The sequence below is a fragment of the Polyodon spathula genome, chromosome 4 (assembly GCF_017654505.1).
Source record: "Polyodon spathula isolate WHYD16114869_AA chromosome 4, ASM1765450v1, whole genome shotgun sequence".
NCBI classification, from domain to species: Eukaryota; Metazoa; Chordata; class Actinopteri; order Acipenseriformes; family Polyodontidae; genus Polyodon; species Polyodon spathula.
Window position 1 is genome coordinate 18394893 of NC_054537.1, and position 22762 is coordinate 18417654.

General features: G+C 43.5%; 1 protein-coding gene across 1 annotated transcript; it reads right to left on the reverse strand.

The window, feature by feature from the left end:
• Positions 1-129: 129 nt before the first annotated feature.
• On the reverse strand, positions 130-22546 carry LOC121314255. The gene is made up of 17 exons (XM_041247311.1): positions 22509-22546; positions 22041-22111; positions 21628-21907; positions 20592-20773; positions 19950-20229; positions 18914-19095; positions 18272-18551; positions 17236-17417; positions 16594-16873; positions 15557-15738; positions 14913-15192; positions 13356-13537; positions 12712-12991; positions 10997-11178; positions 10355-10634; positions 2359-2564; positions 130-237 (listed from the first exon to the last, which is right to left on the reverse strand). The coding sequence occupies exons 2-16, from the start codon at positions 22108-22110 to the stop codon at positions 2396-2398; spliced, it is 3291 nt and encodes a 1096-aa protein (XP_041103245.1). The 5' UTR covers position 22111; positions 22509-22546; the 3' UTR covers positions 130-237; positions 2359-2395.
• Positions 22547-22762: the final 216 nt, after the last annotated feature.

Sequence of the window (22762 nt, forward strand, 5' to 3'; positions counted from 1 at the left end):
AGGGATTTGTAATCCAGTTGGAAAGGTTTTTTATTTTTTTATTTTTTATTATTGTTATAATCCTGGTCTGGTGACCAAGCAATAATTCCAGGCAATACACAACAATGTGTAATGCACTGGAATAAATAAACGGTTTGCAGTCTCAAATAATAAACATGTATCTATAGGCATATAGGCCTTGTGGTGGGTTCGTCTTCTGATATCAATCATCACAATTCCTTTGGAGTCCAAGGCAGGCTGAAAGAGTTAAAAACAGAAAGCAAATCAAGAACAGAAATGAGCTGTGTGTGTGTGTGTGAGAGAGAGAGAGAGAGAGAGAGAGAGAGAGAGAGAGAGAGAGAGTCTGGAGTGCAGTCCTGCTGGGGTTAGATATAGTCAAAAAAATTAAATGCATGAAACAATGAGGCATTGACACAACAAAATGTGAAAAAAGTTCACAGGGGTGTAAACTTTCTCTAGGCACTGTATATAAAATTAACACAAACAGATTAATATAGTGGCGTATTACCACAATTACAAACTAGTCACATGCAAAGTGTTCGACTAAAGAACTGCTGCCTCTTATTATACAACATTTGTCACATAAACAGATTGGATTTATAGGCTTATCAAATAGAATGAAGCTATATCCCTTATATAGCAATTATAAGAGATAAATACATCTTTATGTCTGCGTGGGTGTTTCCTGTATCCTGTGTGGTATCCCAAGCATAATCAACAAATACACAGAAACATCATCTGTAATTGACAAACCCAGGACTGGAAGACCCAACAAGCTGTCTAACAGGGGCGGCGCCATACTTGGGCCTGAGAGGCCTGGGCCACCCATTTTGCTTATGGGCCCACCTAGTTATGGAGCGATTGACAATTAAAAACATTTCATACCAAACCGTATCAGAATGTAATCCGCTGTGGCAAGTCTAGCTCATCCTTGTGGTTCAAAAATATATATATCATACATACAGGAACTTTTCTCTCATTGCAAGGCACGCAAGCAACCAGCTTGTGTAGCTGCTGTTTAGTTATTTTTTACATTTGCAATTAGCTATCTAATTACCTACACATCGCAGCAGTGTGAAGTAGTGATTAAGGCTCTGGACTCCTAACCGGAGAGTCGTGGATTCAATCCCAGGTGGGGGGACACTGCTGCTGTACCCTTGAGCAAGGTGCTTTACCTAAATTGCTCCAGTAAAGCTCCAACTGTATAAATGGGTAATTGTATGTAAAAAATAATGTGATATGTTGTAACAACTGTAAGATAAGGATAAGATAAGGGTGTCTGCTAAGAAATATAATAATACAGAACATTTAGCCAACTTTGCAGTAAACCGTAGCTGTATTTTTCTTACGCATTAGCTGTTTACGTCATTAAGTCATAAATGGCCCGTCCATGAAAATTTGGGGCCCAGCCAGGAATTAAATCCTGCAGCCGCTACTGCCATCAAACAACATTACGAAGGTCACTCTTGAAATCATGAAAATCATGACTTAAAGGATGTGTTGCAGTAAGAATACCTCCGTTAAGGATATTATCTTCAAGTATTGCTCATCCTTGTTAGACAGCTTATTGGGTCTTCCAGTCCTGGGTTTGTCAATTACAGATGATGTTTCTCTGTACTTATTGATGATGCAAGCTATTTCCCCTCATTTCTTCTTTATGCAAGTCAAGGTTGTTATAATAGTAGAAAACACTAGTGGAGGCTTTGAGTAAATTGTTGATTCTCATAATGCATTGGAGTAGAAAATTGCAACATGTCTAAGACTTTTGCACAGCAGTGTGTATGTGCGTGTGTGCGTGTGTGCGCGTGTATATATATTGAAGGTGGCTGATGATAAATTCAGAAAAAAATTTACTTTGAAGAAACAGCTACAACATGTTTTTTGTCATTAACAGTAGTTTTATTTCCCCAACAGAATTTAAACACATGGTACAGTATGAAGCACAAGAAGCTGTGAATCCCACGTGTAATATCCCTGAGCTGTGTTTTAATTGCGATTACAGTTGACAGAAGTGTACCGTTGGTACTAAAAGAGAAAACATGTTTGAGAGCTCTATTGAGGCAACAGGGGTGCTTTCTGAAGTTTGAACTGAAACAGAAAATGATACACCAATTGAAACTCAACAAGAAGAATACATCAGTTGAGAGCACTAGGATGATTCATACCTGCTCCGAGCTGTTCTATAAGTACTGTTGTTAGGTTTAAAGTGGATGTGGCTACATGAAAAATAGAAGTTAATCTGGAGTCCTGGTCAATTTCCAGTACATAGCCAGTCTAAATACCTGGCTAAGAAACCCCTATAGCTAACATATACTCTGTATAAACTAACCCCAAAAAAGAAATAACAACACAACCAACCTTTCATCTAACAATGGTAACCAAGAGGATGAAATGGTTAAACTGGGAGATCCCCGCAATCTGTTTTAACCCCGAAGACTTCCACTTCACACAAAGTCAGGTATTCCTTTCGGCCACGGATCATTATGGTCACGTAGCGCCCCACCAGCCCATCGCAGCAAAATGTGTGCACAGACCCTGGGGCGGTAACAGTGACGACACCACATCTGCAGGACAGTGAAACAAAAGAGCAGTGAGATTACACGTGGCACAAGCAGGGCACACACATAAACACAAGCTTGAGGTATTGAAGCAGTGTACATGAAGCTAGAAAACTAAGCCAGGTCATCTTATGGTCATTGGAACTCATTTTTAATCAATTGGCATCTCAGCCCATTGCATTGAATGGAAAGTCAAGGGCTGGATGTATCCATTACATTGAATTAAAAAAAAAACTAAACTAAACTCTGCTAAATAAAAGAGGAATGACCCCACTGAAAGAACAGCTTGCCTTCTAGTTCTTGATTTTATTATTATCTCATGTAAAACTAAACTACCTGAACAGTGCATATGGAATACACGATGGTATGAAAGTAAAGTTCCTCACTACAGTAAATTGAACTGATTGTTTTCTAAGTAAAAACAGATTCCAAAATTAATGCATCTATTGCGATCTGTGCTCCAGACAACCAGTGTCATCATTTACGTCAGGATTAGCTTAAAAAAAAGACATCTATAAAAATTAAAAAAAAAAAAAACAGCTATTACTAATTGTGACCACTGTAGGTAAACTGAAACTGAAAACAGAATCCATTTCCAGGACTACAGCCACCTGTGCCTGATATTTTCAAGTTAAATGCTATATCATTAAAAGACCTATGCAGATTAACAGTAATACAGAATAATTACATTTTAATACAGTTAAAAACAAATCGCTCCTTTTTTGAAGCTCTGTGAGGGCTTGACATTTAAACTCGAAATTACCAACCAAAAAAAAGTTAATCTATCTATCTATCTATCTATCTATCTACCTATCTTGCATTTATGTAGCATCCTTCATGTGTTCACATTTAAGAGCGCTTCACATAAAAAGAACAAGGGACAGTTCTAAAAGTTAAAGTCAGCTTTGAACAGGGGGGTTTCAGTAGCCGGCTAAAAGAAAGAGTTGAGTCTGCATCTCGGATTTCATCTGGGAGAGCATTCCAGGCTTTTGGGGCATAATGGCAGAAAGCTCTCGAGCTGAATGTTTTGAGATTAGCTCTAGGGATCTGTAGCATTCCTGTGCTAGACGATTGTAAAGTGCACTTTGGAGCATGAGGGGCAATTAGGTAGGACAGATAGGTTGGGGTCAGATCATGCAATGATTTATACATTAGCAGAAGAATTTTATAGTCAATGCGGAACTTCACAGAGAGCAAGTGTAGAGACTTCAGAACAGGGGTGATGTGCTCAGTTGATTTTGTTCTTGTAAGAATTCTAACTGCAGAGTTTTGAAACAGTTGAAGTTTTCTCAAGGTGTAATCGCTAACACCAGAAAAGAGAGGATTGCAGTACTCCTAACATGAATGTATGGACGAGCATTTCAACATCTCCTTGTGACAGCATTAGCTGATGTCTTGCTATAGTTCTAAGATGGTAATAAGACATTTTACAGTATTATTAATATGCTTGTTAAAACTGAGGTCTATCAAAATTGACTCCCAGTTTTTGATGAAGAGGGAAAAATTACATGTTTCCTATGGAGATTGCAAGAGGAGAAAGTGACTTGTTGAGCAAGCAATGGTATAGTAAGCTAAGAATTATTGGTTCCCTTTCAATTCAAAAATGGCCACCAAAACATTGTTATGGGATGGACTCCTGCCTATTGGTAGGTGTCACTGAGTCCTTTCTATCAAAGCTGCTGATAGCCCCTCTCCCCTTGGTGACACCCTCGATCCCGCCTCCTGAGGGTACTTAACCATCATGCAGGTATGTGCCTTGCAGTTTTAAGAGAAAAAGTAGCGGCGTGACTCTTCTACTGGGACCCAGCTCTGCTGTGTTCTCGTTGTTGAGTTGAATCTGCAGTTTTTTTAACCCGCCTACTTGGTGCACTTTTATAAAACAAAACAGAAAATTCGTACACACTGCCGTGGTAACTGTTATTTTACACTCACATTTGTTGTTGTGTATATGTGTTTTTCTTTACTGCCTTGCTGTTTGAAAAGAAAAAGTAGCGGAGTGACTCTTCTGCCGGGACCCAGCTCTGCAGAGTCCCGCTGTTGAGTTGAATCAGCCAGCTTGTTTAAGCCCACCTATTGGCATGCTTGGTCACCCGCCTGGCATGGGGAATGTGTCTGCTGCAAGTGTGGCTCAATGCGTTCCATCTGCATCCCAAGTGCAACAGACACCATCGGCTGATAGTGTGTCTTGCTTGCTCGAAGGCCCTGCGCTGGTGGAGGGTTACCTCTCCCCTGCGCCAAGGAGTCCAAATGGGAGTACTTTCCAACCGGACGCCTCCAACTCTGGTTGGGGTGCGGTCTGCGAAGGCAGAGGAGTCAGCGAACTCTGGTTGGGCCGTTGGACATCCCTGCATTTCAACATGCTGGAGTTGCAGGCAGTGTTCCTTGCCCTCAGCACTTCCTACCCGTGGTGCGGAACAGACATGTGCTGATCTGCACAGACAATACATCAGTGGTGGCGTATGTAAACCACCAGGGTGACCTGCGGTCCCCGGGGTTGCATCGCCTAGCCTTCAGGCTTCTGATTTGGGCCCAACCTATTGTCCCTTCGTACGATGCATGTTCCAGACATGGAGAATCGGGCAGCGGAACTCCTCTCAGGGAGGGCCCGCACCCATCTGAGTGGCAGCTCCACCCTTAGGTGGTGGAGCGCATTTAGGAACGTTTCGTTAAGGCGCAGGTTGATCTCTTCACCTCGGCTGAGACAAAACACTGCCCCCTATGGTACTCCCTCCACCATTGCAGCGGTCCACTCGGCGTTGACTCCCTAGCCCACGTATGGCCCAGAGGGTTACTTTACACATTCCCGCCTCTGCAAATGCTCCCGGCCTTTCTCGAAAAGGTCTAGTCGGAGAAAGCGGCAGTTCTCCTAGTGGCCCCCAGGTGGCCCAGGAGAATCTGATTTTCATCCCTGTGCCAGCTATTGAATGGCCCTCCCTGGGAAATCTCGCTTCGCTGGGATCTTCTCAGTCAGGTGAGAGGCACATTTTGGCACCCGGAGCTGGGCACGCTCCAGCTATGGGTCTGGCCCCTGAAAGAGACCGCTGGTCAGCCTTAGGGCTGTCAGATGTGGTCATGGGTACGCTGCAGAATGCTGGGGCGCATTCCACTAGGTCACTGTATGCCTATAAGTGGAAATGTTTTCAAGATTGGTGCCGTACTAACAGTCATGATCCAACCTCCTGTCCCATGCCTGTCATCTTGCAGTTTCTGCAAGATCTGCTTGAGGCTGGTAGATCACCTTCCACACTGAAGGTTTACCTAGCGGCTATTTCTGCTTGCCATGCCCCCATTGACTCAGTGTCCCCGGGCGTGCATTTTTTGGCTACCCGGTTTCTCTGAGACACTCTATGATTGCACCCTCCTAGGAGAGCCGCTCTCCCCGAATGAAGCCTTGAGATTGTACTGGAGGCTCTCACGCAGGTTCCATTTGAGCCTAAATACTCCATCGAGTTGAAGCACCAGTCCATGAAGACAGGCTTCCTCTTGGCTATCACCTCTGCAAAGCAGGTTAGTGAGCTGCAGGCGCTGTCTGTGCATAGCACAGTATTTGGGATGTCTGTGCATAGTATTTGGGATGATGGTAGCACAGTGTCACTGTGTGCAAACCTTGCTTTTCTCCCCAAGGTGGTTACAGCCTTCCACATGAATCAGTCTATGGAACTGGTGTCCTTTCATCCTCCAACGTTTGCTACAGAGGAGGATAAGAATTTGAACCTTATCTGCCTGGTTCGGGCATTGAGATGTTATGTGGATAGGATGAGAGCACTGTGTCAATCTGACCAGCAATTCGTCTGCCATGAAACACGGACCCTTGGACAGCCCCTTTCGAAGCAATGACTGTTGCACTCAATTGCAGACACAGTCTCGACTGCATATGATGCTGCTGGCTTACCCCCACCTGGGCAGATAGCCGCACATTCCACGAGAGGTGTGGCTACGTCATGGGCCCTCTTTCAAGGTGCCTCCATGGCTGAGATTTGTGATGTGGCTAGCTGGGCTACCCCACATACCTTTTCCAGGTTTTACCAACTGCATGTGGTAAATCCCTCATTGCCCTCTGTGGGCACTAGGGTCCTTGAGGTTCCACACTCACACCACTGACCTTGGTCAGGCAGGACTTCGCATCCCTCAATATGTTATCATTCTTTCCTCCCTTCCGACGGCTCTGGTACACGTTTCCCATAACGATGTTTTGGTGGCCATCTTCGAATTGAAAGTGAACGTTAGTTCACCTTCCGTAAAGCTGGTTCCCTGATAGAGAAGATGGCCACCAACCGCGAGGTCGCTTCGGTTGACATCACGGTTTTGTCGCGAAAGAGAATGAATCTCCCCTGCGTGACAGTACCCTTGGGAGGCGGGACCGAGGGGGTCACCGAGGCGAAAGGGCCTATTGGCAGCTTTGATAGAGCTCCGTGACACCTACCAATAGGCAGAAGTGTATCCCATAACAATGTTTTGGTGGCCATCTTCTCTTTCAGGGAACCAGGTTTACGGTAGGCAAACTAACGTTAATGTGACAGGCAATGGCTGAGAGGTGACGTCAGGCCAGAATGAGGAAGAAAAACACACCCAGGTACTACAATCTAAAAGATGTGCTCTGCGCCGGTTTATTTCAAACACAAAAATAAATAAAATATTTAAACAGAAAACACTGCTCACAGAGTGAAAATAAAGGTTTTTAAATAAAACTAATCACAAACACAAAATAATAACTAAAACTAAGGTCAGGCTGGGCAACTGCCTTCACTGATCCTTCTTCTTATTATTATTAATATTATAATTTTAAATTATGTGCTCTCGTTCCGCCTCTCGAACACCCACCACGAGTGCAGAGAGCTACAGGTTGATATACAGGTGACCATCTCCCAATTTAGTAACAAATGAATACGGATATGAGAATGGAGAGTACTTCACAAAAGATTAGTTCAAGATCTGCAGTTAGCGAACTCCAAGTTTGTGTCTGCGGCTGGAGCAAGACAACAACAGTCAGGGGTTTTAAGATTCATCAAGGGAGAATGAAATGCTTGAGGGAGAAGGGACAAGGGCCTCACACAGATCAGTACTTCTTAAGAAGTCAGTCAAGTCAGTCGAATGAAATCCAGTGACAGGAAGCAAACCACAGTTCTCAGGATATCAGCACCTCTGTCATAGATGTGAGGAGGACTTGCGTGGATACAACTAGTGATGAACCTAATGATCCTTGCAAACCCAGTCAGATAAACCAGCGTAAGAGAGAAAAGAACCTCAACGGGCACAAGCCTGGAGTTAAATGGTCAAGAGCTTGTGAGAAAACTGCATGGGACACAGTAAACACGGATCTCTGTTTTACTTGGGAAAGGTTAAACGGAACAGTTGAAAAGAAGCTGGATATATTTGGGGACATCATCTGCGCATATGGAAGCGAGAGGTTTGGAATTGAAAAAAAGAAGGAAAAAGTACAAACTATTCCTGGAGATTGAACGCTTAGTTAGAGAAAGGAGGCAGTTGAGGAAGCAATGGAAAAAAGCAAACAAAGTCAGAAGGAGGGACTCAATCTGTTACAAAGGGTCATAAAAGATAAGCTTGCAACACTGCGCAGAGCTGAGTGCCTATGGAAACGCCACAAAAAGAAAGAGCTTGCGAGAACTAACTTTTATAAAGATCCATTCAAATTTGTAAAGAAGATATTCATCAGCGAGAAAAATGGCACACTAAAATCATCTAAGTTTGAGCCAGAGAGATATTTGGAGGAAACACATACAGATTCAAAAAGGCAGGAGCCTATGTCAATTCCTTCAGATATCCCACCACCTATCAATCCACCCGAATGTACAAGAGTGCTTCTGAAGTTCTATGAATCCTGTGCAAATTGATGAAAGTGGCATGGGAAAAGCAGGTTGTACCAAGAGCATGGCGCCAAGCAGGTAGAGTCTTTATACCAAAAGAAAAGGATTCTACAGCATCAGTCAGTTTCATCCTATTTCCCTATTAAACGTAGAAGGCAAGATTTTCTTCAGCATTATTGCTCAGAGATTGTCAACCTACCTATTGAAGAACTCCTTCACTGACACTTCAGTACAAAAAGCAGGCATTTCAGGTTTCCCAGGATGCTTAGAACACATCAGCGTAATCTGGCAACAAATTCAATCGGCAAAAAAGGAGAGGAAGGAGCTTCATGTGACATTCTTGGATTTGGTTAATGCATATGGTTCAGTGCCACATGAACTTCTTTGGGCAGCATTTGATTTTTTCAGCGTACCGATGACAATAACAAATTTAGTGAAAACCTACTTTGGAGATTTCCAATTTAGTTTTTCAACTTCATAATTCAGCACTACATGACAATGCCTATAAGTTGGAATAATGGCAGGATGCACCATTTCTCCTCTGGCTTTTACCATGGTAATGGAAATCATTATAAGGGCATCTAAATGAGTAGTGGGAGAAGAGTGCTTGGCTTCTGGAATGTGACTACCACCAATTCGAGCATACATGGATGACATGACAACAATGACTATAACAGTAGCCTGCACTAATCGGTTATTGGGCAAATTAACCAATAACATTGAATGGGCACGAATGCAATTCAAGCCAACTAAATCAAGGAGCGTCTCTATAATTAAAGGTAAAATAGTAGTTACTCCCTCGCCTCTGCCAGAACACGTCATTTAAAAATACACAAATTTCCAAAATAACAAAAACACACAGCGGTTCGCCGTCATACATATATAACAAATAAGTAAATCATAATGCAAAACACAAAATAAACTGCACTGGCAGAGGGGGAGACCCCGTTTTAAATAAATACCGTATTACTTCAAGTTGGCGCCGCCCTTGTATTAAAGACGCTCTCGTATTGACGCTGCACTAATATATTAGCTTTATAATAGAATAAGCGCCGCTATCAATAAAGAAACATTAAGGTGTTTTTTTCTCCCCCTACTAAAAGTAACACAGTAAACAAATAACTGACTATGTACTTGTAACGACCCCGAAGAGATGGGAGCCTCAATCTAGTACGTACATTACAAACTAATGTATATACACATAGTAAGCACATTTTATTTTATGGTACAGTTCTGAAAGAAAATCCAAGATAAACTACATACAGAACACCAGTCCTTCTGAAGTTCTTAGGTGGTTTTGATATTTTGTTTTCAGTTCAATTGTAATTCCCGTACTAAATCACCTTCAAGTAAAAACAATGTGCTTACTCTCTATGAGAAGATTTAGTTTCAAACAAGCAAGTTACAGAGGAAAAAAAATAACCGAGTAGGATTTATTGAGTTTTTACAGAAATCAAGCTGATATTTTGAGGTAGTGTTGGTGCAGAAAAACATCTACATCACAGACTTGTACTTAACTGCCACACCAGCATTGCCCTACCCCTTAACAACACACCATACACACTCCTGATTCGCTGGTACATTACTCCCCTGACCCTCCAACTCCCACCTAATAGGCTCTCGTTAACTGTCAGTAAATATACTGTATTCAAGCCCCCAAGACACGTTAAAATGCCTTAAATCATGTAATAAAACACTGCAGCATTTGTAAAGCATAGTATTATTAATAAAGACCGCCCTCGTGTAATCGCAGCCCTCGTTTAAGGGCCTCTGTCATTTTGATCAATTTAAAATAAACGCAGCGGCGCAAAATTGAATAGGGTAACTACACAACTGCTCGCCCTGTTACAGTTAATAAAAATAGAATGACAAGATCCAGTGGAAAATCTACTGGAAACAGCCTTTTCGTGGTTTCAATACAAACAGCACAAACCACACCAAAGGATGCTGCCAGAAGTTTAAAACATCTACCTGGCATTTTTGGAAACATCAGGCGAGTCTCCAATGCGTAGTTCGGCCCCTTGAAGGCGCTCATGGCAGCAGTCTGCCCTGTTGGTGATGATCACAGTGGAGATCTCATAGGTGTCCTTGAGGTCCACTCTCCACCAGGAGGTGGAGTCAGCGTTGGTGTGGGTGCAGCTGTTTTTACTGTAGATACTGTCATGATTCCCATCAATGGCATGTGAAGCTAATCCATCATCATGACCTAGAGATGACTGGTCTGCAGTCCCCTGCAGAGCTACATTGAACTCTGTAAGCAAAATGGAGGGGGGTCAGGGCTGTTATTCAAGGCCTCTAGGTCCTCAGCCCTGCAATCAAACCTCCTAGAGCTGATTGAGGAAGTGCTGTTTACATATACAGTATATGCGCAATACTCAAGTCAGCAAACCAGAGCACAGATAGACATTTATGTATTACACAGCAACAGCACAAATCAAACTCAAGGCATGTAAATATACCTTCACACATGCAGCTATACTGTGCTAACTATGTAATCATTGTGTCATTATTGCCAGATAAGTTTGCACATTTAAATGATGGTTTAGCACGCCTAAGAATATCCAATGTCTTCCAATCTTTCTGCTTTGTGTATTAGAAAGTGAACTCAGATACCGTTAGGTTTGCGTTTGCACTCAGGTGTTGGATCTTGCTTTGGCACTCCGAAGACCTCCACTTCACACAGGGTCAGATACTGGCTTTTTCCAGGGAGAACAACATTCACATAACGGCCTTTCAACCCATTGCAGCAGATGGTATGGACTGATCCTGGAGCGGTTGAAGTTATAGTTCCACATCTGTGAGAGACAGAAGATTCCTACTAGAATAGATATAAAGTATTTACCCCAATGCAATGCTGCTCTTTTTTGGGAAGCTGAATGTCAGACACCCCTTTAGTGTGGGTGTGGCAGGGCGAATGCCTCACAGGTGGGGATTAGTGTTGGTGTGGTTTGTATGTGGAAGTGGGTTTCTTGTGTGTCTTTTTGGAGTTGAATTGTTTGATTAAATTATTGTTAACAGACGGGCGCTCAATTGAGACTTGCTGCCTGCTAGGCTTGGTTGAGGGAAAGGGCAGCAAGTGATTGGCTGTGCTGGTCCTCAATCAGCAGGTGGGCAGGTCTTGACCGAGTGTCTGTCAGTTTAAAAACATCCGCTGGAGTTCGCTCGGGGAGACTGCAACGCCATGCTACAGAGGGGAGCTGCGTGTACTCAGGAGGAGAGCATCTGCTCTTCAGGGACTACAGCTATGCAACCCTGAAACTGAAAGCGGTGCTTGTGAAGGCAATGCCCAGCCAAGGCCATATGAAACAGCAGGAGTCATTGTATGAGTACCGGCTCATGAGTAGGTTAGTTTAGGGGATAGTGATCCCACGTAACGCACAAGGTTAGGGTTAGGTAGTGTAGCCGGTTCCTGGAGTGGGATGCCTCGTTTATAAGGCTAGCACTTGCCTTGTGTGGCACTTTTTATTTGTAGTTTTGTACTGTGTTTTATTTTGCCTTTTGAACAGCTTGCTGTATGTGTCCTCTGTGCGTTACCATCGCTGGTAACATCACATGACCCATATGTTTCCTTTCTGTTTGCATTAATAAATCCTGCCCCTGAGGGGCATTTCAACTCCACCTCCATTGTCTCTGTATTGCTTACGCAGCGGTTACCCACACACATGACACAAGTACCCTGTCACAGTGGGGCACAAAGTTATGTTGTATATCATATTGGTTACAGGTATTCAGAGCACTTGATGCCAAGCCCTGAATGTAAATATATACACTTCAGAACATTGACATTTCCCTCAACATTATCCTTGTAGAAGATTAACTATATTGCATGTTTACATGTACTGCTATTTTTATTTGGTACTTCTAAATAATATATTTTTTGGATGAGATCCGTTGTCCCATATGTATTAAAGAACCTGGGTGCTGTTGTGAAGAGAAATTTGTTAAATTCAACTAACATTAATATTTTACTGAGGTAAATTTATGGCAGGTTCTGACTATTTATTCATAAATCGTTCCACATTACCTGCCATATTGTATTAGTAAACCCCTAACCCAAGGGGGCGCTACAGCTTTAAGGAATACTTGTTCATTCCTGTTATAATAGCAGCTTTCTCAGTACATTACAGCTTTTGCTATGACCATTTGTCATTTATTCATTCAAAAGTAGATAAAAGGAAGAAGAACACTGGCAATTAAGTGTAACCCTCCCACCATTGTAATGAAAGTAACAAGTAAAGTTATATGAAGAACTGGGGCATATTTAATTAGTTTTGTCTTAATGACAGAGGGAAAACACAATTTCTTGACTGATGAATTCAAACACCTACCTGGCATTTTTGGAAACATCAGCCGAATCTCCAATACGTAGTTCGGCCCCTTGAAGGCGCTCGTGGCAGCAGTCTGCCCTGTTGGTGATGATCACAGTGGAGATCTCATAGGTGTCCTTGAGGTTCACTCTCCACCAGGAGGTGGAGTCAGCGTTGGTGTGGGTGCAGCTATGTTTACTGTAGATACTGTCATGGTTCCCATCAATGGCATGTGAAGCTAATCCATCATCATGACCCAGAGATGACTGGTCTGCAGTCCCCTGAAGAGCTAGATTGACCTCTGTAAGCAGAATGGAGGGGGGGTCAGGGCTGTTATTCAAGGCCTCTAGGTCCTCAGCCCTGCAATCAAACCTCCTAGAGCTGATTGAGGAAGTGCTGTTTACATATACAGTATATGCGCAAAACTCAAGTCAGCAAACCAGAGCACGGACAGACATTTATGTATTACACAACAACAGCACAAATCAAACTCAAAGCATGTTAATATACCTTCACACATGCAGTTATACTGTGCTAACAGTGTAATCATTGTATCATTTTGCCAGACACATGTTTGGATATTTAAATGAAGGTTTGGCACTACTAAGAATATCCAATGTCTTCCAGTCTTTCTGCTTTGTGTATTAGAAAATGGACTCAGATACCGTTAGGTTTGCGTTTGCACTCAGGTGTTGGATCTTGCTTTGGCACTCCGAAGACCTCCACTTCACACAGGGTCAGATACTGGCTTTTTCCAGGGAGAACAACATTCACATAACGGCCTTTCAACCCATTGCAGCAGATGGTATGGATTGATCCTGGAGCGGTTGAAGTTATAGTTCCACATCTGTAAGAGACAGAAGATTCCTACTAGAATAGATATAAAGTATTTACCCCAATGCAATGCTGCTCTTTTTTGGGAAGCTGAGACTTGCTGCCTGCTAGGCTTGGATGAGGGAAAGGGCAGCAAGTGATTGGCTGTGCTGGTCCTCAATCAGCAGGTGGGCAGGTCTTGACCGAGTGTCTGTCAGTTTAAAAACATCCGCTGGAGTTCGCTCGGGGAGACTGCAACTCCATGCTACAGAGGGGAGCTGCGTGTACTCAGGAGGAGAGCATCTGCTCTTCAGGGACTACAGCTATGCAACCCTGAAACTGAAAGCGGTGCTTGTGAAGGCAATGCCCAGCCAAGGCCATATGAAACAGAAGGAGTCATTGTATGAGTACCGGCTCATGAGTAGGTTAGTTTAGGGGATAGTGATCCCACGTAACGCACAAGGTTAGGGTTAGGTAGTGTAGCCGGTTCCTGGAGTGGGATGCCTCGTTTATAAGGCTAGCACTTGCCTTGTGTGGCACTTTTTATTTGTAGTTTTGTACTGTGTTTTATTTTGCCTTTTGAACAGCTTGCTGTATGTGTCCTCTGTGCGTTACCATCGCTGGTAACGTCACATGACCCATATGTTTCCTTTCTGTTTGCATTAATAAATCCTGCCCCTGAGGGGCATTTCAACTCCACCTCCATTGTCTCTGTATTGCTTACGCAGCGGTTACCCACACACATGACACAAGTACCCTGTCACAGTGGGGCACAAAGTTATGTTGTATATCATATTGGTTACAGGTATTCAGAGCACTTGATGCCAAGCCCTGAATGTAAATATATACACTTCAGAACATTGACATTTCCCTCAACATTATCCTTGTAGAAGATTAACTATATTGCATGTTTACACGTACTGCTATTTTTATTTGGTACTTCTAAATAATATATTTTTTGGATGAGATCCGTTGTCCCATATGTATTAAAGAACCTGGGTGCTGTTGTGAAGAGAAATTTGTTAAATTCAACTAACATTAATATTTTACTGAGGTAAATTTATGGCAGGTTCTGACTATTTATTCATAAATCGTTCCACATTACCTGCCATATTGTATTAGTAAACCCCTAACCCAAGGGGGCGCTACAGCTTTAAGGAATACTTGTTCATTTCTGTTATAATAGCAGCTTTCTCAGTACATTACAGCTTTTGCTATGACCATTTGTCATTTATTCATTCAAAAGTAGATAAAAGGAAGAAGAACATTGGCAATTAAGTGTAACCCTCCCACCATTGTAATGAAAGTAACAAGTAAAGTTATATGAAGAACTGGGGCATATTTAATTAGTTTTGTCTTAATGACAGAGGGAAAACATAATTTCTTGACTGATGAATTCAAACACCTACCTGGCATTTTTGGAAACATCAGCCGAATCTCCAATACGTAGTTCGGCCCCTTGAAGGCGCTCGTGGCAGCAGTCTGCCCTGTTGGTGATGATCACAGTGGAGATCTCATAGGTGTCCTTGAGGTCCACTCTCCACCAGGAGGTGGAGTCTGCGTTGGTGTGGGTGCAGCTCTGTTTACTGTAGATACTGTCATGGTTCCCATCAATGGCATTTGAAGCTAATCCATCATCATGACCCAGAGATGACTGGTCTGCAGTCCCCTGAAGAGCTAGATTGACCTCTGTAAGCAGAATGGAGGGGGGTCAGGGCTGTTATTCAAGGCCTCTAGGTCCTCAGCCCTGCAATCAAACCTCCTAGAGCTGATTGAGGAAGTGCTGTTTACATATACAGTATATGCGCAATACTCCAAGTCAGCAAAGCAGAGCACGGATAGACATTTATGTATTACACAGCAACAGCACAAATCAAACTCAAAGCATGTAAATATACCTTCACACATGCAGTTATACTGTGCTAACAGTGTAATCATTGTATCATTTTGCCAGACACATGTTTGGATATTTAAATGAAGGTTTTGCACTACTAAGAATATCCAATGTCTTCCAGTCTTTCTGCTTTGTGTATTAGAAAATGGACTCAGATACCGTTAGGTTTGCGTTTGCACTCAGGTGTTGGATCTTGCTTTGGCACTCCGAAGACCTCCACTTCACACAGGGTCAGATACTGGCTTTTTCCAGGGAGAACAACATTCACATAACGGCCTTTCAACCCATTGCAGCAGATGGTATGGACTGATCCTGGAGCGGTTGAAGTTATAGTTCCACATCTGTGAGAGACAAAAGATTCCCACTAGAATAGCTATAAAGTATTTACCCCAATGCAATGCTGCTCTTTTTGGGGAAGCTGAATCTCAGACATCCCTTTAATGTGTGGGTGTAACTGGGGAGATCTGTGCTGACTGTCTGGTGCATGCGTGATTATGCATGAAGAGGGCAGCAGCCCCTTAAGATCCTCCTGTCAGTCATGGCGATGACACGGAGAGTGTGGGTAAGAGGGTGTGTTAGCTTTTCCTCTCTCTGAGTGGCTGAGAGGCGGGCCTTGGGGGATTGCTCCGCCCATAAGTACTCTGCTTGGCTATACATTGGGTTGGCCTAATAGGGGATACCCCGTGATGCTGGCAGAAGACGCCAGTGTAATGAAAGACCAGGCAGGAACGCCAGCGGTTGAAGAGAGGACAAAAGAGGCACGCTCGGCTAAGGAAGACAGCCCACCCAAAACAAATAAAATAAGAATTTAAATAAATTATTAAGTACCCGAGGGGGCGTGTGTACATATACGGGGAACTCTGGCCACCCCAGTGTATAGAGAATAGCCAAGCGTAGGATGGAGACCCGAGCTGACCGGTATATTGTATATCATATTGGTTACAGGTATTCAGAGCACTTGATGCCAAGCCCTGAATGTAAATATATACACTTCAGAACAACATTTTCCCCAACATTATCCTTGTAGAAGAGTAACTATGTTTGCATGTTTACATTGGCAATTAAGTGTAACCCTTCCAGCATTGTAATGAAAGTAACAAGTACAGTGACATGGAGGATTGGGGCATATTTAATTTGTTTTGTCTTAATGATAGCAGGAAAACACAATTTCTTGACTGATGAATTCAAACACTTACCTGACATTTTTGGAACCATCAGGCGAGTCTCCAATACGTAGTTCGGCCCCTTGAAGGCGCTCATGGCAGCAGTCTGCCCTGTTGGTGATGATCACAGTGGAGATCTCATAGGTGTCCTTGAGGTCCACTCTCCACCAGGAGGTGGAGTCAGCGTTGGTGTGGGTGCAGCTGTTTTTACTGTAGATACTGTCATGGTTCCCATCAATGGCATGTGAAGCTAATCCATCATCACGACCCAGAGATGACTGGTCTGCAGTCCCCTGAAGAGCTAGATTGACCTCTGTAAGCAAAATGGAGGGGGGTCAGGGCTGTGATGCAAGGCCTCTAGGTCCTCAACCCTGCAATCAAACCTCCTAGAGCTGATTGAGGAAGTGCTGTTTACATATACAGTATATGCGCAATACTCAAGTCAGCAAACCAGAGCACAGATAGACATTTATGTATTACACAGCAACAGCACAAATCAAACTCAAGGCATGTAAATATACCTTCACACATGCAGCTATACTGTGCTAACTATGTAATCATTGTGTCGTTATTGCCAGATAAGTTTGCACATTTAAATGATGGTTTAGCACGCCTAAGAATATCCAATGTCTTCCAGTCTTTCTGCTTTGTGTATTAGAAAATGGACTCAGATACCGTTAGGTTTGCGTTTGCACTCAGGTGTTGGATGTTGCTTTGGCACTCCGAAGACCTCCACTTCACACAGGGTCAGATACTGGCTTTTTCCACGGAGAACAACATTCACATAACGGCCTTTCAACCCATTGCAGCAGATGGTATGGACTGATCCTGGAGCGGTTGAAGTTATAGTTCCACATCTGTGAGAGACAAAAGATTCCCACTAGAATAGCTATAAAGTATTTACCCCAGTGCAATGCTGCTCTTTTTGGGGAAGCTGAATCTCAGACATCCCTTTAATGTGTGGGTGTAACTGGGGAGATCTGTGCTGACTGTCTGGTACATGCGTGATTCTGCAGGAAGAGGGCAGCAGCCCCTTAAGATCCTCCTGTCAGTCATGGCGATGACACGGAGAGGTGGGTAAGAGGGTGTGTTAGCTTTTCCTCTCTCTGAGTGGCTGAGAGGCGGGCCTTGGGGGATTGCTCCGCCCATAAGTACTCTGCTTGGCTATACATTGGGTTGGCCTAATAGGGGATACCCCGTGATGCTGGCAGAAGACGCCAGTGTAATGAAAGACCAGGCAGGAACGCCAGCGGTTGAAGAGAGGACAAAAGAGGCACGCTCGGCTAAGGAAGACAGCCCGCCCAAAACAAATAAAATAAGAATTTTAATAAATTATTAAGTACCCGAGGGGGCGTGTGTACATATACGGGGAACTCTGGCCACCCCAGTGTATAGAGAATAGCCAAGCGTAGGATGGAGACCCGAGCTGACCGGTATATTGTATATCATATTGGTTACAGGTATTCAGAGCACTTGATGCCAAGCCCTGAATGTAAATATATACACTTCAGAACAACATTTTCCCCAACATTATCCTTGTAGAAGAGTAACTATGTTTGCATGTTTACATTGGCAATTAAGTGTAACCCTTCCAGCATTGTAATGAAAGTAACAAGTACAGTGACATGGAGGATTGGGGCATATTTAATTAGTTTTGTCTTAATGATAGCAGGAAAACACAATTTCTTGACTGATGAATTCAAACACTTACCTGACATTTTTGGAACCATCAGGCGAGTCTCCAATACGTAGTTCGGCCCCTTGAAGGCGCTCGTGGCAGCAGTCTGCCCTGTTGGTGATGATCACAGTGGAGATCTCATAGGTGTCCTTGAGGTCCACTCTCCACCAGGAGGTGGAGTCAGCGTTGGTGTGGGTGCAGCTGTTTTTACTGTAGATACTGTCATGGTTCCCATCAATGGCATGTGAAGCTAATCCATCATCATGACCCAGAGATGACTGGTCTGCAGTCCCCTGAAGAGCTAGATTGACCTCTGTAAGCAAAATGGAGGGGGGTCAGGGCTGTGATGCAAGGCCTCTAGGTCCTCAACCCTGCAATCAAACCTCCTAGAGCTGATTGAGGAAGTGCTGTTTACATATACAGTATATGCGCAATACTCAAGTCAGCAAACCAGAGCACAGATAGACATTTATGTATTACACAGCAACAGCACAAATCAAACTCAAGGCATGTAAATATACCTTCACACATGCAGCTATACTGTGCTAACTATGTAATCATTGTGTCGTTATTGCCAGATAAGTTTGCACATTTAAATGATGGTTTAGCACGCCTAAGAATATCCAATGTCTTCCAGTCTTTCTGCTTTGTGTATTAGAAAATGGACTCAGATACCGTTAGGTTTGCGTTTGCACTCAGGTGTTGGATCTTGCTTTGGCACTCCGAAGACCTCCACTTCACACAGGGTCAGATACTGGCTTTTTCCACGGAGAACAACATTCACATAACGGCCTTTCAACCCATTGCAGCAGATGGTATGGACTGATCCTGGAGCGGTTGAAGTTATAGTTCCACATCTGTGAGAGACAAAAGATTCCCACTAGAATAGCTATAAAGTATTTACCCCAGTGCAATGCTGCTCTTTTTGGGGAAGCTGAATCTCAGACATCCCTTTAATGTGTGGGTGTAACTGGGGAGATCTGTGCTGACTGTCTGGTGCATGCGTGATTATGCATGAAGAGGGCAGCAGCCCCTTAAGATCCTCCTGTCAGTCATGGCGATGACACGGAGAGGTGGGTAAGAGGGTGTGTTAGCTTTTCCTCTCTCTGAGTGGCTGAGAGGCGGGCCTTGGGGGATTGCTCCGCCCATAAGTACTCTGCTTGGCTATACATTGGGTTGGCCTAATAGGGGATACCCCGTGATGCTGGCAGAAGACGCCAGTGTAATGAAAGACCAGGCAGGAACGCCAGCGGTTGAAGAGAGGACAAAAGAGGCACGCTCGGCTAAGGAAGACAGCCCGCCCAAAACAAATAAAATAAGAATTTTAATAAATTATTAAGTACCCGAGGGGGCGTGTGTACATATACGGGGAACTCTGGCCACCCCAGTGTATAGAGAATAGCCAAGCGTAGGATGGAGACCCGAGCTGACCGGTATATTGTATATCATATTGGTTACAGGTATTCAGAGCACTTGATGCCAAGCCCTGAATGTAAATATATACACTTCAGAACAACATTTTCCCCAACATTATCCTTGTAGAAGAGTAACTATGTTTGCATGTTTACATTGGCAATTAAGTGTAACCCTTCCAGCATTGTAATGAAAGTAACAAGTACAGTGACATGGAGGATTGGGGCATATTTAATTAGTTTTGTCTTAATGATAGCAGGAAAACACAATTTCTTGACTGATGAATTCAAACACTTACCTGACATTTTTGGAACCATCAGGCGAGTCTCCAATACGTAGTTCGGCCCCTTGAAGGCGCTCGTGGCAGCAGTCTGCCCTGTTGGTGATGATCACAGTGGAGATCTCATAGGTGTCCTTGAGGTCCACTCTCCACCAGGAGGTGGAGTCTGCGTTGGTGTGGGTGCAGCTGTTTTTACTGTAGATACTGTCATGGTTCCCATCAATGGCATGTGAAGCTAATCCATCATCACGACCCAGAGATGACTGGTCTGCAGTCCCCTGAAGAGCTAGATTGACCTCTGTAAGCAAAATGGAGGGGGGTCAGGGCTGTGATGCAAGGCCTCTAGGTCCTCAACCCTGCAATCAAACCTCCTAGAGCTGATTGAGGAAGTGCTGTTTACATATACAGTATATGCGCAATACTCAAGTCAGCAAACCAGAGCACAGATAGACATTTATGTATTACACAGCAACAGCACAAATCAAACTCAAGGCATGTAAATATACCTTCACACATGCAGCTATACTGTGCTAACTATGTAATCATTGTGTCGTTATTGCCAGATAAGTTTGCACATTTAAATGATGGTTTAGCACGCCTAAGAATATCCAATGTCTTCCAGTCTTTCTGCTTTGTGTATTAGAAAATGGACTCAGATACCGTTAGGTTTGCGTTTGCACTCAGGTGTTGGATCTTGCTTTGGCACTCCGAAGACCTCCACTTCACACAGGGTCAGATACTGGCTTTTTCCACGGAGAACAACATTCACATAACGGCCTTTCAACCCATTGCAGCAGATGGTATGGACTGATCCTGGAGCGGTTGAAGTTATAGTTCCACATCTGTGAGAGACAAAAGATTCCCACTAGAATAGCTATAAAGTATTTACCCCAGTGCAATGCTGCTCTTTTTGGGGAAGCTGAATCTCAGACATCCCTTTAATGTGTGGGTGTAACTGGGGAGATCTGTGCTGACTGTCTGGTGCATGCACAGTTATGCAGGAAGAGGGCAGCAGCCCCTTAAGATCCTCCTGTCAGTCATGGCGATGACACGGAGAGGTGGGTAAGAGGGTGTGTTAGCTTTTCCTCTCTCTGAGTGGCTGAGAGGCAGGCCTTGGGGGATTGCTCCGCCCATAAGTACTCTGCTTGGCTATACATTGGGTTGGCCTAACAGGGGATACCCCGTGATGCTGGTGGAAGATGCCAGTGTAATGAAAGACCAGGCAGGAACGCCAGCGGTTGAAGAGAGGACAAAAGAGGCACGCTCGGCTAAGGAAGACAGCCCGCCCAAAACAAATAAAATAAGAATTTTAATAAATTATTAAGTACCCGAGGGGGCGTGTGTACATATACGGGGAACTCTGGCCACCCCAGTGTATAGAGAATAGCCAAGCGTAGGATGGAGACCCGAGCTGACCGGTATATTGTATATCATATTGGTTACAGGTATTCAGAGCACTTGATGCCAAGCCCTGAATGTAAATATATACACTTCAGAACAACATTTTCCCCAACATTATCCTTGTAGAAGAGTAACTATGTTTGCATGTTTACATTGGCAATTAAGTGTAACCCTTCCAGCATTGTAATGAAAGTAACAAGTAAAGTGACATGGAGGATTGGGGCATATTTAATTTGTTTTGTCTTAATGATAGCAGGAAAACACAATTTCTTGACTGATGAATTCAAACACTTACCTGACATTTTTGGAACCATCAGGTGAGTCTCCAATACGTAGTTCAGCCCCTTGAAGGCGCTCATGGCAGCAGTCTGCCCTGTTGGTGATGATCACAGTGGAGATCTCATAGGTGTCCTTGAGGTCCACTCTCCACCAGGAGGTGGAGTCAGCTTTGGTGTGGGTGCAGCTGTTTTTACTGTAGATACTGTCATGGTTCCCATCAATGGCATGTGAAGCTAATCCATCATCATGACCCAGAGATGACTGGTCTGCAGTCCCCTGAAGAGCTAGATTGACCTCTGTAAGCAAAATGGAGGGGTGGGCAGGATTCTGATGAAACATACTTACAAATACAAACAGTAAAGGAGAAATGTTGACAAAGAAATTACCAAGCCAAATTAAGAACAAGGCAAGCAAATAAAAACATGTTACCATCAGGAAATCTCTGGCAGGCACGAGCAAGGCAGAGACCCACCAACCAGAATAGATAAATCATCTTCATCCTACCGCAAGAGAGTGTGTTCTTGTCAACATGCAATCACAAAATATCCATTAATCATGCTATAGCAAAATATGGGTTTGTGTTTATGAATGCATACATGTTTTTTGTCTAACCTGAACATTAAAATGGCTTTCAACAAACCCTCAATGTTAATTTAGCCTGAGATTTGCATCACCAGTTAAATATAAATGCAACTATTCCTATAAGAAGTTCATGGAAGCCAATACAGAACTGATATGGTTTCCAAAGCCGACTTCAGTGAGCCTGGCAAATTACGATCTTCAGTCCCCAGAAACATCAATAGCGAATCGTAGAGAACACATATAATAACACTTATGGCATACTTAATTCATTCTGGTCTATAAGGTCTGCTGTCAATTCTATAAAGAGTACAATACCTTTAATGGAGACGTGTAAAACGACATCCAGTTCCAACCCTTCCAAGTAACTACAGCTGACTTGTGATTGCTACTTTATATAGGCACTGTATTTCCGGGGGAGGAGTAAACACTTGATGAAAAGCTAACAAAGCTTTAGCATTTCACTGATATAAAATCACAGAAATAAAGTGAGGCAGGACAATAGCATCATAATGCAGTCCAGTAGGTTCATCCTTCTTGGGGGGCAATTTATTTACATTTGAGTAAATGCG

Coding starts and splice junctions, on each gene's coding strand:
- LOC121314255 (XM_041247311.1), bottom strand. CDS start 22,110: ATGAAGATGATTTATCTATTCTGGTTGGTGGGTCTCTGCCTTGCTCGT. Junction 21,908..22,040: donor CTGCCAGAGATTTCCTGATG/GTAACATGTTTT, acceptor TTTTGCTTACAG/AGGTCAATCTAGCTCTTCAG. Junction 20,230..20,591: donor GTGCAAACGCAAACCTAACG/GTATCTGAGTCC, acceptor TTTTGCTTACAG/AGGTCAATCTAGCTCTTCAG.